Below are 13,956 nucleotides of genomic sequence, written 5' to 3'. Positions count from 1 at the left end.
CCCAACCGCCCTTCGCTTCGCAGACTTTATGCGCCTCTATCCCAACGCGACGGCCCACCCGCCGGCCGTTGCGCTGGTTATAGTGCCCACCAACCCACACCCGCCGCCGGTGCCGGGCTCTACGGGCTGAGCGGCCGCGAGGGCGTGCCGGACGCGTACCGGCTCGTCTATTCGTACCGCCCGGACGAGGAGGGTCCCGGGTTCAAGTACGCCGGGTGGCGACTGCGGCCGGCCGGCCCCGGCAGCGAGCCGGGCACACTGCGGCTGCGGTATCGCATCGGCGAGGGGCGTGCCACGGCGGGCGAGGGGGAGGAGGAAGCGGAGGGAAAGGGCGGGCACGGCAAGTGGAGGTGGATCGCGGTCAAGGAGAAGGATGATGGCGACTATGACAAGTGTAAGTTGTTTTCTCTTTTTATGACCAAAGAAAAATTAAAAAGAGAAAGAAAAGAGAAAGAAAAAAGAAAGAAAAAAGAAGAAAGCAAAGCTGACGTTGATAGGGGTGCCCTGGTACGTCAGGCGGTGCGCCGCAAACGGTGCCGTGTTGGCTACCTGGGACTACGTAAATGTCGATCTGGAATTGGTAGAGGCCAAGGGCGCCGTCAACTCGAGCGCGCCTGGCGGCGTGAACGAGTAAAAAAAAGGGGGGAGGGGGGGGGGAGAGGGAACAATCGGGTTCAGGTTGGCTTTGTCTCTCGTTTCGGGTGACTAATGAATTGGAACGGCAAGACGTAGCAACTCCGGAAAAGAAAAAAATGCTTTCTTGTTGTCGAATGCTCATTTTTATTTTATTTTTTGTTTTTATTTTTTATTTTTATTTTTTGGCACATTCGCTTCCTCATCCCGATTCCCAGGATGCCCGTACTAAGTATGGTAATCCATCCTCCGTACAGATTCTTAGACACGCACCTCCATCGCCGCCCGATAGCCCATGCCGCGTGGGCCCGCCAGCGCCGATGTCTCCACTCTGCCCCGGATGGATGGATGGATATATTTAGCGTCTACCTAAAAGCCAATTTAGTCGGCTATGAGACGTCCTCGCGTCGGCGGCAGAGGAAGTGGGCAGCGAAGTACAAGAGAAAAGAGTGCCTCCTGACCCGTGGGGCCCTTAGGGGCTCCTCGAGGCCTCATTAAAAACTCCGGCAATTCACTGGTGCTGGAAACCCTCCAGCTGGGGGGCCTAGAGCCATCGTTCGTCCATGGGGCGTCCTTCTTCGCACCACGGGCATCTTACCGAGGGAGGGTGGGGGGCCCTCCCGGGTTCGTGGTAGAGTGGTTCTGGTGCTAAGTCGTAAACGCCTTCCAGGTGTCTTCCTATCGGGGAGGGTAGGGAAAGTGGTCTTGGCGTGAGATCGAGGATATCTTCTGGGTACCCTCTATCCTAGAGGGTGTCTTCTGGTGTATTTTGGGAATCTACCATTTCTAGGGATGCTACCCCGTCTAATGTAGGGGTGGGGTAAGTCCGTCGAGGCGCTTCCCTGCTTTGTATAGGGTAGGTCCTTTGGGGCACCTCCCTATCTTGTATAGGGTAGGCCCTTTAGGACATTTTACCATCTTGTATAGGGTGATCCCCTCTGAACACTTCCCTATCTTATATAGGGTAGGTCCGTTAGGGTATTTCCCTGTCCTGTGTAGGGTAGGTTCGTTAGGGCAGTTCCACTAGAAGCTTGTCTGGGATTGAAATCGGTAAGTCCGAAGAGGATAAGGATACCGAGGGGGCTCGGGAAGGTATCGGGGTGTACGAAAAGTCTACCCCGGCTAGGCCGTACCATGCTCTGGTAATCCCACGGGCCCTGAGTTGTCTAACTGCTTCGAAGTGAGAGGCAGCTAGGATCTAGTGATCCTTGGGCGATCGTGGAGACTTCGGACCCCTCGGGGCCAGCTCCCAGGTGACCGGGCACGTGAGGAAGTGTCCTTGCTCGTTAGGGGCTCCACATATATAGGTGGAGAAGGCTGATATGGGGTGGGCAAATCGAATGTGGTACGAGAAGAAGTCCCAGTGTCTAGACTATTCCCCGAGGACACGTGCTAGGCTAGGCCGTGGTAGGCGGGCTAGGGGTCCTGGCCATAGGTACCAAGGGATGTCCGTAAACGACTATAGTCGGTTGGTGGTCTACTAGCTATATGGTTCCGCTTCTGGGACGTTTCGGAAGAGGGCTTTGCTCTTGGCGCGGTTCGGGGGTCCGGCCGGGCTATAGGCGTTACAGTCTCGGCCAGAGCTAAAGTTGCCAAGGAGTATAGCCTAGACTAACCCTTGACTAGTGCTTTTTTGAGTCTTGTTGCCAGGGGGTGGTGTTCTAGCCCTTGGATCTTTTGTAGGCGGGTGCTTACACGTATTAGGGTCCTCCCCCATGCTTCTGTGGGAGTAGTGCCAATGGCCCAAAAGAGTACTGGAGTCGGGGTAGTGCCCTAGGCCGGGACCGTATAGCGTAGTACCTTAGTGTAGGCTTTTTCAATTTTCCTTAGGTCCCCTGTGACCCCTGTCCGGACCTGGTCTCCTCTCCTGCCTTGCCTGGTGAGGCTAGGGAAGAGGGCTGATAGGCCGTATATGACAATGGGGACTGCCGCGGTAATATATAGTGCCCTGGTCGAAGGGGTTAGGAGGCCCCTACAGACTTGGTTTATTCTAGCGGCAAGTCCTGCGAGGTTCGTGGCCTTGGGGAGTCTAGACTTTAGGTGTCCGGAGAGGGATAACTTAGAATCTAGTCCTACTCTAAGCCATTTGATCTTTGATTTGGCTTGCAGGGTGCCGCTCGGCATGGTGACTTTCCGACTGTGTGCTAGGGGAATCCGAGTTTTGGAGCCTCGTCCTAAACGTAGGACGTATAGGATTTCCGTTTTCCTCGGGTCAAGTTTGAGGCTAATAGATTTGGCGGCTTCTTCCAGTTGAAATGCTCTATATGAGGCATAGAAGACCAGCTATGTAAAGTCGTGTCCAAATGAGTGGTGGGCAATGTCGTCTATATAGTGGAAGGCTTCCCCTTGGAAGGAGTCCCGGACAAGGACCGAGGCGAAGAGGACGAAGAGAATCGGTGACCATGGGGAGCCCTGTGGAAGACCATCGCTTGAGTGGTGATTACCTTTAGCCCAACGGAAGGAGTACCTCCGGTCCGAGCAGAATGAGGTGGCCAAGGAAACTATCTGGGGGGGCCACCCTTGTTCTTTCAGGACCATAGCTAGGGCGTCCGACCTTGTTGATGGGTAGGCGGCGTCGACATCAAAAGTGGCTACCAGGGAATGAAAGCCCTGCCTAGAAGCTGATTTGATATCGTGGACCATTGCGGTTACAAGGTCCGTTGCAGACCTTGTAGGAACCGCACCCGCTGAATTTTTTAGGAGGATGCCAAAGTCTAATACGGCCCAAGCCATCCGTTTCGCGAAGAGTCGTTCGAACCCTTTGCTCAAAAGAGGGAGTAGTGTGATCGGGCGCCACCCCTTGAAGGTGTGGGGGTCTCTCCCTTCCTTTGATAGTGTTACCACCGTCGCCTTCTTAAAGGCCAGGGGGAAGTGGCCTAATCTGATCATTCCGATCGCAATATTTCTGACAAAGGTGCGAAAGGGGTTAGGTCTCCGGGTATCAGACCCGGTTCCTTCCCCCCAGAGGTGGCGTAGGAAGGAAAGAGGGATGCCGTCCGGGCCAGGAGTTTCGGCTTTTCCCGTTGTAAAGGCTTCGGCGACTTCTTCCCAGGACGGGTCCCTTGTGAGATTCGATTGTGCCTCCGGGGGGAGAACCGGTCCGGTATGGACATAGGGGGGAAGGGGAGAGTTGGCGGGTCTCCGGAAGGCTTCCCTCGCCATCATCGTGGCCATTTCGTCTGGGTCTGACGACTGGTGAGGGCCTTGTCGGAGCAAAGTGGGGCGGTCATCTGAAGGTGTGTTCCTCCACCTAAGGATTTTTCCTAGGTCTGACGAGGCAAGGGCAGTGTCAACTTTTCTTCTGTAAAAACCTTGCCTTGCTTTTCTGCATTCTCTTCGGAAGGTAGTCGGGTCTTTCTCCTTCCGGAGGTCGGCAAGTTCCTTGGACCACCAGGGCATGCTTTTCGGGCGTCCTCCGGTTGTTCGCGACCTGCTTTTGAAGATTCCCTCCATCGTGTCTGTGAGGGTGAAAGCTAGGTCCTCGAGCTCTGGAACGGATGTGGGGGGGGGATGTGGGATTGAGCCGAGGGCGTCCCAGATTTCTTCTTTGGTTTGGTCCCATTCGGGGAGAGGGAGGAGGAAGCCTTTTGGGGTTTTCCTTGGTTTCGGTCCTGGGCATGTGACGTGGATCACGTGGTGGTCGCTTACTTTGTACTCTGCCCCGGAGTTGGAGGGCATCGTCCCCGCGTGGCCCCAGATTCGCCCCGGCCGCGGCGCTGCGCCGTCCAGCGAAGGAAACTTCACGTCCAATATTTCCTAGTGTTAAATTCCAATGTCTAATATATGTTGAATTGCAACTCCCAGCTCGAGATCAGCCGAGTTCGAGGGGTCATGATCTCCTTGCCCCGAATCGAAGAAATGCGAGTGTCCGCCCCTTCGTTGCTTTCATTAGTCAACCCGGCAAAATCCCCAGAAGGAAAGACGGAACATGCAAAGTCCAATTCGCCGTCTCGGACTTCCTCGGCTGGTGGCAGCAGGTGTCTGTCGATGTATGCAAGTGCACTACGCCTGGAAAGGGATACGGAGTACTGTATGGAGTTGCTGCAGTCTATGTACCTCGGCACATGCACATCCCCGCATCGGGGTAGTTAATTAGAATGTGGAGAGAGCAGATCCCCGAGACAGGGGTGGAAGCACATGCAGCAACGACCATCCCGTTTATAAGAGACTTTGATTCTTTCATCTTTGGCCCCTGTTACTTCTCAAAGCTTTCGCTGACAGTCCCCCCTTCATACCACACAAGCTCACCTTGGGAGAGTCTCGGGACAGAAGGAAAACCATATAGCACCCACACCATGGCGCCCAAACAGAAACAACCATGCTACGTCCTCGGCGTGGGCATGACTAAGTTCATCAAGCCGCGCGGCAAGGTCGACTACACCGAGCTGGGCTACGAGGCGGGCATCAAGGCGATGCTGGACGCCCAGATCTCGTACGACGACGTCGAGCAGGGCATCGCGTGCTACTGCTACGGCGACTCGACCTGCGGCCAGCGCGTCTTCTACCAGTTCGGCATGACCCAGATCCCCATCTACAACGTCAACAACAACTGCTCCACCGGGTCCACGGGCCTGGCCATGGCCCGCAACCTCATCTCGGCCGGCGCCGCCGACTGCGTCCTGGTCGTCGGCTTCGAGAAGATGATGCCCGGCAGCCTGCAGAGCTTCTTCAACGACCGCGAGTCCCCCCTGGGTACCACCTACGCCATGATGGCCAAGACGAGGGGCCTGAGCAAGGCCCCCGGCGCCGCCCAGATGTTTGGTAACGCCGGCCGCGAGTACATGGAGAAGTCAGTCTTTTCTCTCTCTCTCTCTCTCTCCGGGTTTAATTCCTTTCTTCCGTCATGCTTACATATCCAACGAAAGCACAGGTACGGCGCCAAGGCGGAGGACTTTGCCGAGATTGCGCGCATCAACCACGCGCACTCGGTCAACAACCCGTACTCGCAGTTCCAGGACGTGTACACGCTCGAGCAGATCCTGGCGTCGCCCATGATCCACGAGCCGCTCACCAAGCTGCAGTGCTGCCCGACCTCGGACGGGGGCGCGGCGGCGGTGCTCGTGTCGCAGGCCTTCCTCGACGCGCGCCCGCACCTGCGGGACCAGGCGGTGCTGGTGGCGGGCCAGTGCCTGGCGACGGACGCGCCCTCGCTCTTCTCCGGGAGCGCCATCGACCTGGTCGGGCGCGAGATGACGACGCGCGCGGCGGCGGCCGCCATGGCCGAGGCCGGCGTGACCCCGGGCGACGTCGCCGTCTGCGAGCTGCACGACTGCTTCAGCGCCAACGAGATGTGCCTGCTCGACGCCCTCGGCTTCGCCGAGCCCGGCCGCGCCCACGAGCTGGTCCGCTCGGGCGGCATCACGTACGGGCCCGGCCGCAGGGTCCTCGTCAACCCGAGCGGCGGCCTCATCTCCAAGGGCCACCCGCTCGGCGCCACCGGCATCGCCCAGTGCGCCGAGCTCGTCTGGCACCTGCGCGGCTGGGCCAACAACCGCGCCGTGCCCGGGACCAGGTACGCGCTGCAGCACAACCTGGGCCTCGGCGGCGCCGCCGTCGTGACCGTCTACCGCCGCGCCGACGGCCGCGAGGCCCCCGTCGTCGACTCGGCCGCCGTCGCCAGGATCAACAAGCAGGGCTACAACCCGGCCGTCGAGGCGAGGGGGTTCACCGCCGAGGAGGCCAACCGGGTGCGGAGCAAGGACAAGACCAACGACTTTGCCTTGACCGCCACCCTGCCCATGATGAAGGCCGCCCAGGCAAAAGTGTAGGTAGCTTGTATTCGCTTCCTTCTTTCCTCTCCCTCCCTCCCTCCCTCCGAACGGGGACGGGGACGGGGATAATTTTGCAAGCATGCGCAAGGGATTGTTGTATTTATTTATTATAATTATTAGTTTTCGTGTTTTTTTTTTTTTTTTTGTTTTTGGCAGCGGCATCGGTGTAGGATCCTTTTGTTGGAAACGTCGTCCAGAGTGCTTCCGGAAATCTCAGTCCTCAGAGCTCTCGCTGGCAATGGGTGAATGCTGCTCCCTAATTCCAAGTTTGCGTAGCGGTCGTGAATACTTCTTCTTCATAGAGCAGAGGATTTGACCGGGGGTACTTTGCCTGGATGTCATCCGCGTCACACACCCTTGCTTGATCCGCAGCGTCGTACCGAAGAAAGTGCTGAGTATGGACTGTATGCACGTCCGTACATTGAGCTGTTGATGGATCGAAGGGCCCGCCGAGGTGCAAATTGAGGAACTCGATCCTGAAAGGAACATTGCGCCCTCGACTGCAGACCTGTTTCTTCCTTTTTTTGTCTTCTTTTTCAATTTTTCTCTTTTTCAATTTTTCTCTTTTTTTTTTTTCCTTCTCTTTTTTCCATCTGTTTCCCTTTGCGGTGGCCGTGCGCTGCCTCCTACCTAGTGTAGAATGGTTCGGTGAACTTGAAGCTCCTCGCGGGACGATCATACACTTCCAAGCAACAGACGGCAGGAACGAGGCCACTCTGATTCATGCGGTACCTGCCCGGCGGCAATTCCGACGCGGACCGTCCTGCAAGGCCAGTGGTTAGTTGCCCTTGAGCTTCCATTCTTCTCTCGCCAACCAGATCGTGCCTTCTGGCACCTCAAACTTCGAACGGGAACTTCCATGCGGTGGCGTGCATCCCACTCCATGCGCTGCATCTCAAGCTTATCCAATCCCGACCAGAGAGCCACCCGCCTCCCACTCTAAACACGCTCGCCAGAACTTTGGCGATCCATTCATGGCAACCACGTTTCACGGCCGCTCCGTCTCCAATAAGAATACGCCGTTCGAGCGACAGTCAGCAATGGCAGCTGTATTCTCTCGGTACCGAACCGCGGCATCAGAAGCCTGCGCTATTCTACAGAACTTCCACCCCTTGCATCGCGTGCGTTGTCAGCTCAAGGACCACAAGGACCACTTGTTGGCGGCGACTCTTTTTTTTTCCTTTTTCGTCATCTGCTCGGTTGTGCCTGTTTGGGGTTGGAGGGGGGGGGAGGGAAGGGGGGAATGGGCAGATCGAAGACGAGAAAGTTCCTGTTCCGACGAACAAGGGAGCCCATGTCGTCGTGCCCTCGCCCTCTCCGTTGTCCATACCAGGCCCACGGCGGCTGTTGTTCCATGGTGAGACCGTGGATCATGTTCGGGTCCAAAGTAGCTCTGGCTGGGCAGACCCCATGGCATCTGGCGCAAGTCCGTGGCTGAATACTTGTAGATCGGGCCCAAGGCTCACGCTCACTCACACCCACACACACCCACACACACACACGCCCCAAGCAGAACCACAGGCGTTTTCGAAGAACACACCTCCCTAGTCCTGGAAGGAGCCCGCCCATCCGTGGTTTCGGACTCGTTCCGATCCGCCACGCTGGCTATTCACACCCCTTAGCCGCTATACCTCGGCGAGCCCGTCGTCCAACTGCCTGTTTGGTTGGGCCAGCCTTAAGACTTGGGAAACCACCCCGCATCTGAACCGTCCCTGTCATTCTGTTTTGGCTTTCCTTCATTCTCTTTTACTCTTCGTTACAATTAGGGGATGTGCCGAGTGTAAGATGCTCTAACTGCCTCTCCCAACATGGCCGGTCCGGCTGCCGACCTCTCTCGAGGGCCGGTCCTTCTCTCCTTCTCCCTGGCCACGGCGAGCTTTGCCATGGCCACGACATTTGTTCGCTTCTACGTCCGGCGGAGCCTCTACGGAGGTTTCGGGACGGATGACTACGTGAGCGGCGCAGCAACAGTGAGTCGGGACTGTAGAAGAGGCATACGGGGAGGGGGAGGACGACAACGCTAACTCGACCCAGCTCGTAGCACTGATAGCCACGATTCTCGGAGTACTCGAGGCCACCGCGGCGAGCGGAGAACGGGCCGTGCAGTTCGATGTAGCAGGACGGCCGTGGTATCTGATCAGTGCCACGCTCAGCAAGATCTCGATATGCCTCTTCTTTCTCGGAGTCTTGGGAAGGGCGCGGCGATGGCGCACCCTTCTGGCTGCGTTAATCGCGATAATGGCCATCATCACCCTCGCCTTTACCCTATTCACCTATCTCCAGTGCCGGCCGTTGGAGAAAGTGTGGAAGCCGTCTGCGACTGGAAGCTGCTTAGACGCCAGCATCCGCATGAACTTTGCTTATGCCCAAGGCGGTGGGTCGTTTTGTTTTTCTCTTGGTCTGTCTCAGCAGACATTCGACTGACAGCTCCAGCGTTTTCCGTCTTCTCTTGGGGTTTTCTCTGCCTCTTTCCGGTACTCCTACTCCGCGACATCTCCCACGGCGGCGAGCCCACCTGGCCATTCTATGCCGCTTCCTTTCTGAGCTTGGTGTAAGTCTAGCAGAAGCCGCCTTCACCACCCTTCCCGCTGTTGACGCCCTTCGTCCAGCACCGGGATAATCGTCATCGTCCGTATTGCCCAGGTCCCATACACAATCAGCACTGCCATCTACAACATCCACTTCTTCTCCGCCTCTCTCATGGCCAAGTAAGTCCATCCTCTTTCTCGTCCGACTCATTCCCATCGGCCCCGCCCCTATTTGCTGACGTGCGACCCGGCTATCAGTCTCGAGCAGAACTTGGCCGTGACTTGCTCCAACCTCCTCACCTTCGGCCCTCTTTGCTCATCTTCCGCAACCACCACCACCAATACCTCCTCCATCTCCACCTCATCCACCAGCCGCTCCCGCCCCAATCACCATCGCCGCGACCCCTACAACTCCTTCTCCTCGTCCGGTACCCGTCGCAGCGCCAAACAGATCCTGATCCGCGGCGGCACAGCGGGGCCCGGAGGCGCCGCGGGGGACAGGGATGGCATCCCGCACAGGACGGGGAGTAGCCGGAGCATTACGCGGCCCGACACGGCCGATAGCACCGCGACCAGACTGGGCGGTCTTTCAAGGGCCGGCTCGCGGCCTCCGTCATCGTGGGAGGAGGGAGAGGGCGGGGCGGCCGAGCCCGGAAAACGAGGCAGCAGCAGCAGCGGTGGCGGCGGTCGCCAAGAGGACGTCAGCATCGTGGGGAGGATGGCAAGCCTGCGCCGCGGCCGTCGTGCTGTCGAGGGCCTCGGGGCGGCGCGGCAGGCGTGGGGGGTGCGCGGGGACGGGAATGGTGAGGGCGAGGAGGAACGACGGGGTCATGGTGGCGGCGACGAGGCGGCGGCCGGAGATATCGACCTCGAGGCGTGGCCGCGGGGCATCATCAAGACGGTCAGCGTCGAGGTGGTGGAGGAGGTGAACGAGGAGTATGTCGCCGCTACTGCTGCTGCTGCTTCTGCTGTAGCGACGGCGGCGGATGGAAAGGGGAAGGCTAATAATAACGGTGTTGCGGACGAGGCGAGGGCGGCGGCTCGGAGCAGCAGCGCCAGCACCAGCGCCAGCACCAGCACCGGCACCGGCACCGGCAGCAAGGGTGTGGGGAGGAACAGCGTGGTGATCGTGCCCGGGATGGTGGCTGCGGGGAGACAGCCGAGAGCCGCGGGAGCAGGCGGTGTTGACATGGCGAATCGGGGGAGCGGCGGCAGTGGGATCGAGCAGGATTGGGAGGCAATGTTCCGGGCTGGGCCGCCGAGGTGACGGTCATGGTTTCTCGTTTTCCTTTTTGGTCTTTGTCTTTTGGTACCATGCCTGGTATGCCCCATCAAAGCTGGTACGTACTCGCTGTCTGGTCTGGTGCTTTGTTTCGTTTTTGAGATCCTTCATTCCTTTAGATGGGCTGGTTGCTTTTCTGGTCATGTTGCGCGAGGCGTTCGTGGCAAGAGGCTTTCTTTCACACAATCTCGGCATCTGAAGAGGCAAAGGATACCACTTGGCGTTGGAAAAGATACAAATCGAAAAAAGGGTTGGCGGGGCTTTGGTCACTCGTTTGTTCTGCCAAGAGATAGAGAGGGCGAGGACGGAGAAATAACTCCTTCTATTTATTCATGCTGCCGCAGTTCCTTATGAATCTGGTCTGCCATCTCCATCTCTATAATACATACATCATGTGCCAGGACACCCACACTATATATATATATATATATATATCATACAAGTCCGACCTGCCCCGCCTCGCCCAATGCTGATGCCACAATACGGTCGACCACGTTTGTTTGGTAATGCTATTGTACACGGTTTTGGGAGCAAAAAGGAACATATTCGCTTCCAGCCTCCTCCCCTCCCCTCCTTAGTTACGGACATGCTCCAACCTCCAGCCTCCAGCCTCCGACTCCGCACCCGGCCGCCCGGGGACCCCCTGTTTTTATTTGTTATTATTATTATTCAGCAGACTGCTCAGAAAGTCAATCATGAACTGCTCGTCGGCCTCGTTCAGGGTCCAGCGGGCCTTGAGGGCGTCGTAGACGTCGAGGACGCGCTGGCGGGTGGAGCAGCGGGCGAAGGCGCGGAGGGCCCAGACGGCGAGCCAGGTCTTGATCTCGATGCCGGCGACGCCGGCGTCGACGGCGTCCAGCAGGGCGTTCCAGATGCCCGTCAGGCGGCGCTCGCTCCAGGGGGAGCGCGGGTAGCCGCCGTGGTGGGCGAAGCCCTTGAAGAGGGCGAGGAAGATGGCGTGGTGGAGCGGGATGCGGAAGAGCTTCATCTCGTCGAGGAAGGCGGCCGTCTTGGCCAGGTCGCCCCGCTTGACGGCGTAGTGGTTGACCAGGATCCGGAAGGTCTGCAGGTCCGGCGAGAGGGGCGCCATGCGCTGCAGCGCCGCGCGGGAGGCCGGGTGGCGCCGGGCGATCTTGGCGAACATGAGGAGGGCCTGGGTGATGGCGCGGTCCGAAGGGGGGGTGCGCACGGGCAGGGGGGTGTCGCCGCCGCCGCCGCCGCCCTCGTCGCTGCCGCTGCTGCTGCCGCCGCTGCTGCCGCTGCCGCTGAGCGTGGCGGCCTTCATGCGTTCGTACAGCCGTTCGGCGGGGGCCTCCTCGCCGGACCGCAGCAGGCCCCCGATCATGGCGTTGAGCACGACCGTGTCGATCATCTCGCCGGCCTTGACCATCTCCCGGTAGGCGGCGCGCATGCCGCCGGTCTCGTGCTTGAGGCCGAAGAAGTGGATCAGGCTGGTGTAGTGGTAGCGGTTGTAGTAGTGGCCGCGCGACTCCATCTCGCGGTAGATCATCTCGGCGAGGGTAAAGTTGCCGGCCTTGCAGGCGACGTCGAAGAGGATGTTGAAGGTGACGTTGGTGGCCTTGATGCCAGCCTCGACCTCCATCTCGCGCCACAGCTTCAGGGCCGTCTCGACCTCGGTCTCGGTCACGGTGCCGACGTACTTGCTGGCAAAGGCGATGGCGCAGTTCCACTCGGCCGTGGTCAAGGGGATCCCCGTGTTCTTGACGTCGGCAATGACCTCAAAGTAGCGCAGCATCGACCGGGTGTCGCGCTCGTCGGGCTGGCCGAGGGCGCGCAGCAGCTGGTGGCGGAAGCGGGCGTGGATGTAGAGCATGCGCGGCTCGGGGAGGCGCCGGTAGATCTCGTAGACGTGGTCGAGGTCGACCTTGTGCGGGCTCCGGAGGCGGTTGAGCACGGCGAAGCGGAGCTCCCAGAGTATCTTCTGCTCCTCTTCGCCGGGCTCGATCACCTGTTCGAGGGTGGGATATTCAAAGTCCTCGGCCGTGCGGGCGAATGAAAATTTTGGCACGTCCGGCTGAGCGTAGCCGCGCATGTAAGGGTCGCGGAGGTACTGGAGGTAGTCCTCGACGGCGCCGATCTCTTCGTCATCGTAGGGGTCGACGAGGGCAAGTAGCTCCTTTTGAGTGTAGCTCGGGCGTCTCTTCAGTTTGGCAGGCGGCGACTGGGATTGTGGAGGGTCGGCCTTGTTGTTGCTGTTGCTGTTGCTGTTGTTGTTGTTGTTGTTGTCGTTGTCGTTGTCGTTGTCGTTGTCGTTGTCGTTGTCGTTGTCGTCGTCGTCCAGGTCCCGATCTGGAGACGTTTCGGCGGCGGCGGCCGTGTGGTTGGCACGACGAGTAGTAGTAGAAGGAGTAGTAGAAGGAGTAGTAGAAGGAGTAGTAGAAGTAGTAGTAGCAGTAGCCTCAGGAATTATGGAGGGCCTGGGAAGGCTGCCAAGGCGGGCGGTTGTCGAGACTCGGGGCGCCAAAGGGTTCAGGCCGGAGCGGTGCTGTGGCGCCGATGTTCTGGAGCTGGAGGCCAGAAAGGTGATGGGCCGTCGTCCGGCCGTGCAACAACCGCCGCGGAAGCCCTGCACAGGCCCTCCGCCGAGGCTATGAGCGGAAGCGGGAAGGGATGCGGCGGCGGCGGACCGATTGGACGACAGCGACGGGCGGTGCAAGAAGAGGATCGCGCCGCATATCGACCCGTCAATTCGGCTGGAGACTCTCATGAGCTGTGGTCCAACATGGTGGTGTGGCCTGCCCGTCAGCCCAGCCTCTCGCTGCGGGGTGTCGCAGATTTCAGATGCGCCGTTCGGAGGTGTTGGGGAAAAGAGGGCGTCGTTGGCGTCGTTGTAACTGATGAGAAAAAGTTAAGTCCCAGGCCGCGGGAGCTTATCGCGGCCATGGGGCGCCGAATGGAGCATCTGCCAGAGCAGGGGTCGGTTGTGGGCCCGTCAAGACCGGGTGGTGGGGTAGTAGTTAGTGAGTGGGCGTGCATGGAAATATTTCTGCAGTGGTTGGTTGATCGGTGGGGGACAAAGTTTTGGCCGGCACTGCTTCGACTTTCCTTACGGATACGGCGTACTAGTACAGTAAGTGGTCACAAGTCCGGGACCGCCCCCACATTTCCCAGCCACCTACATTTTTACCACCAGACTTTAATATAGGATATCTCAACAACCACAAATTGTATAGAAAAACTGTTTACATTAGATAGTAGCCCTGGTTCTAAGCTTTAATATTTTATATACCACCCCCTGGCTTTTTTGACTACGGCCAGCCGACGTGGTATTCCCTAGATTAGCCTATCAATTAGCCCCTGCTTAATAGCCTACTACACCTCCCGTAGGCACTTGGTAAACTCTTCAATATCTACCCTATTCTGCCTTAAATTCTATAGATCTAGGAATATCGTATATAACCTCCGTTTGAGAGCTGCCTATACGTGTTTAATAGGGTTTAAATCAGGGCTATATCTAGGCTATTTAATCTAGGAAATCTTCCGTGCCAGGAGCTACTGTTTGGTCGATTTAGATATATAGATAGGAGCGTTATCCTGCTAAAAATGCCAGGTCTTATTGTAATAAGGTAGAAGGCCCTCTTCTAGAGCCCTTTAATATAACTAGGCTATATAGCTATAGTATAAAGTGCTTAGATCCCTCTCTATAATAATAAGCTTACTCTAACTACCTATCTATATTACCCTTTATACTATAATAGTAATATTTACCTATATATAGTTC

At 57.9% G+C, this 13,956-nt stretch overlaps 4 protein-coding genes across 4 annotated transcripts in view; 3 read left to right on the top strand and 1 right to left on the bottom strand.

Moving 5' to 3' along the window:
* The window catches only part of P884DRAFT_286686 (uncharacterized protein), a gene marked incomplete at its 3' end in the record, with an annotated part of 1,350 nt that extends 716 nt beyond the window's left edge, over positions 1–634 (top strand). The window contains exons 2-4 of the mRNA XM_069443846.1: positions 24–109; positions 142–394; positions 498–634. Coding sequence (XP_069295544.1) covers positions 24–109; positions 142–394; positions 498–634 — 476 coding nt within the window. The remainder of the gene's footprint in view (positions 1–23; positions 110–141; positions 395–497) is intronic.
* Positions 635–4,765: 4,131 nt separating this feature from the next.
* On the top strand, positions 4,766–6,789 carry P884DRAFT_262543 (thiolase-like protein). Its single transcript, XM_069441671.1, has 2 exons — positions 4,766–5,422; positions 5,504–6,789. The coding sequence occupies exons 1-2, from the start codon at positions 4,929–4,931 to the stop codon at positions 6,399–6,401; spliced, it is 1,392 nt and encodes a 463-aa protein (XP_069295543.1). The 5' UTR covers positions 4,766–4,928; the 3' UTR covers positions 6,402–6,789.
* A 960-nt stretch (positions 6,790–7,749) lies between these two features.
* Positions 7,750–8,828, top strand: P884DRAFT_248040 (uncharacterized protein; the record flags this gene model as incomplete). Its single annotated transcript, XM_069440531.1, has 2 exons — positions 7,750–8,374; positions 8,439–8,828. Exons 1-2 carry the CDS (start codon positions 8,213–8,215, stop codon positions 8,826–8,828), a joined length of 552 nt encoding a protein of 183 aa, XP_069295542.1. The 5' UTR covers positions 7,750–8,212.
* A 1,705-nt stretch (positions 8,829–10,533) lies between these two features.
* On the bottom strand, positions 10,534–13,339 carry P884DRAFT_293766 (uncharacterized protein; the record flags this gene model as incomplete). Its single annotated transcript, XM_069444237.1, has 2 exons — positions 10,534–13,069; positions 13,299–13,339. 2 exons carry the CDS (start codon positions 13,337–13,339, stop codon positions 10,864–10,866), a joined length of 2,247 nt encoding a protein of 748 aa, XP_069295541.1. The 3' UTR covers positions 10,534–10,863.
* Positions 13,340–13,956: the final 617 nt, after the last annotated feature.

Source organism: Thermothelomyces heterothallicus (assembly GCF_042370625.1).
Source record: "Thermothelomyces heterothallicus CBS 202.75 unplaced genomic scaffold P884_scaffold_21, whole genome shotgun sequence".
NCBI classification, from domain to species: Eukaryota; Fungi; Ascomycota; class Sordariomycetes; order Sordariales; family Chaetomiaceae; genus Thermothelomyces; species Thermothelomyces heterothallicus.
Note: the sequence above shows the minus strand (reverse complement) of the source record. Positions and strands in the feature narration are given on the sequence as shown.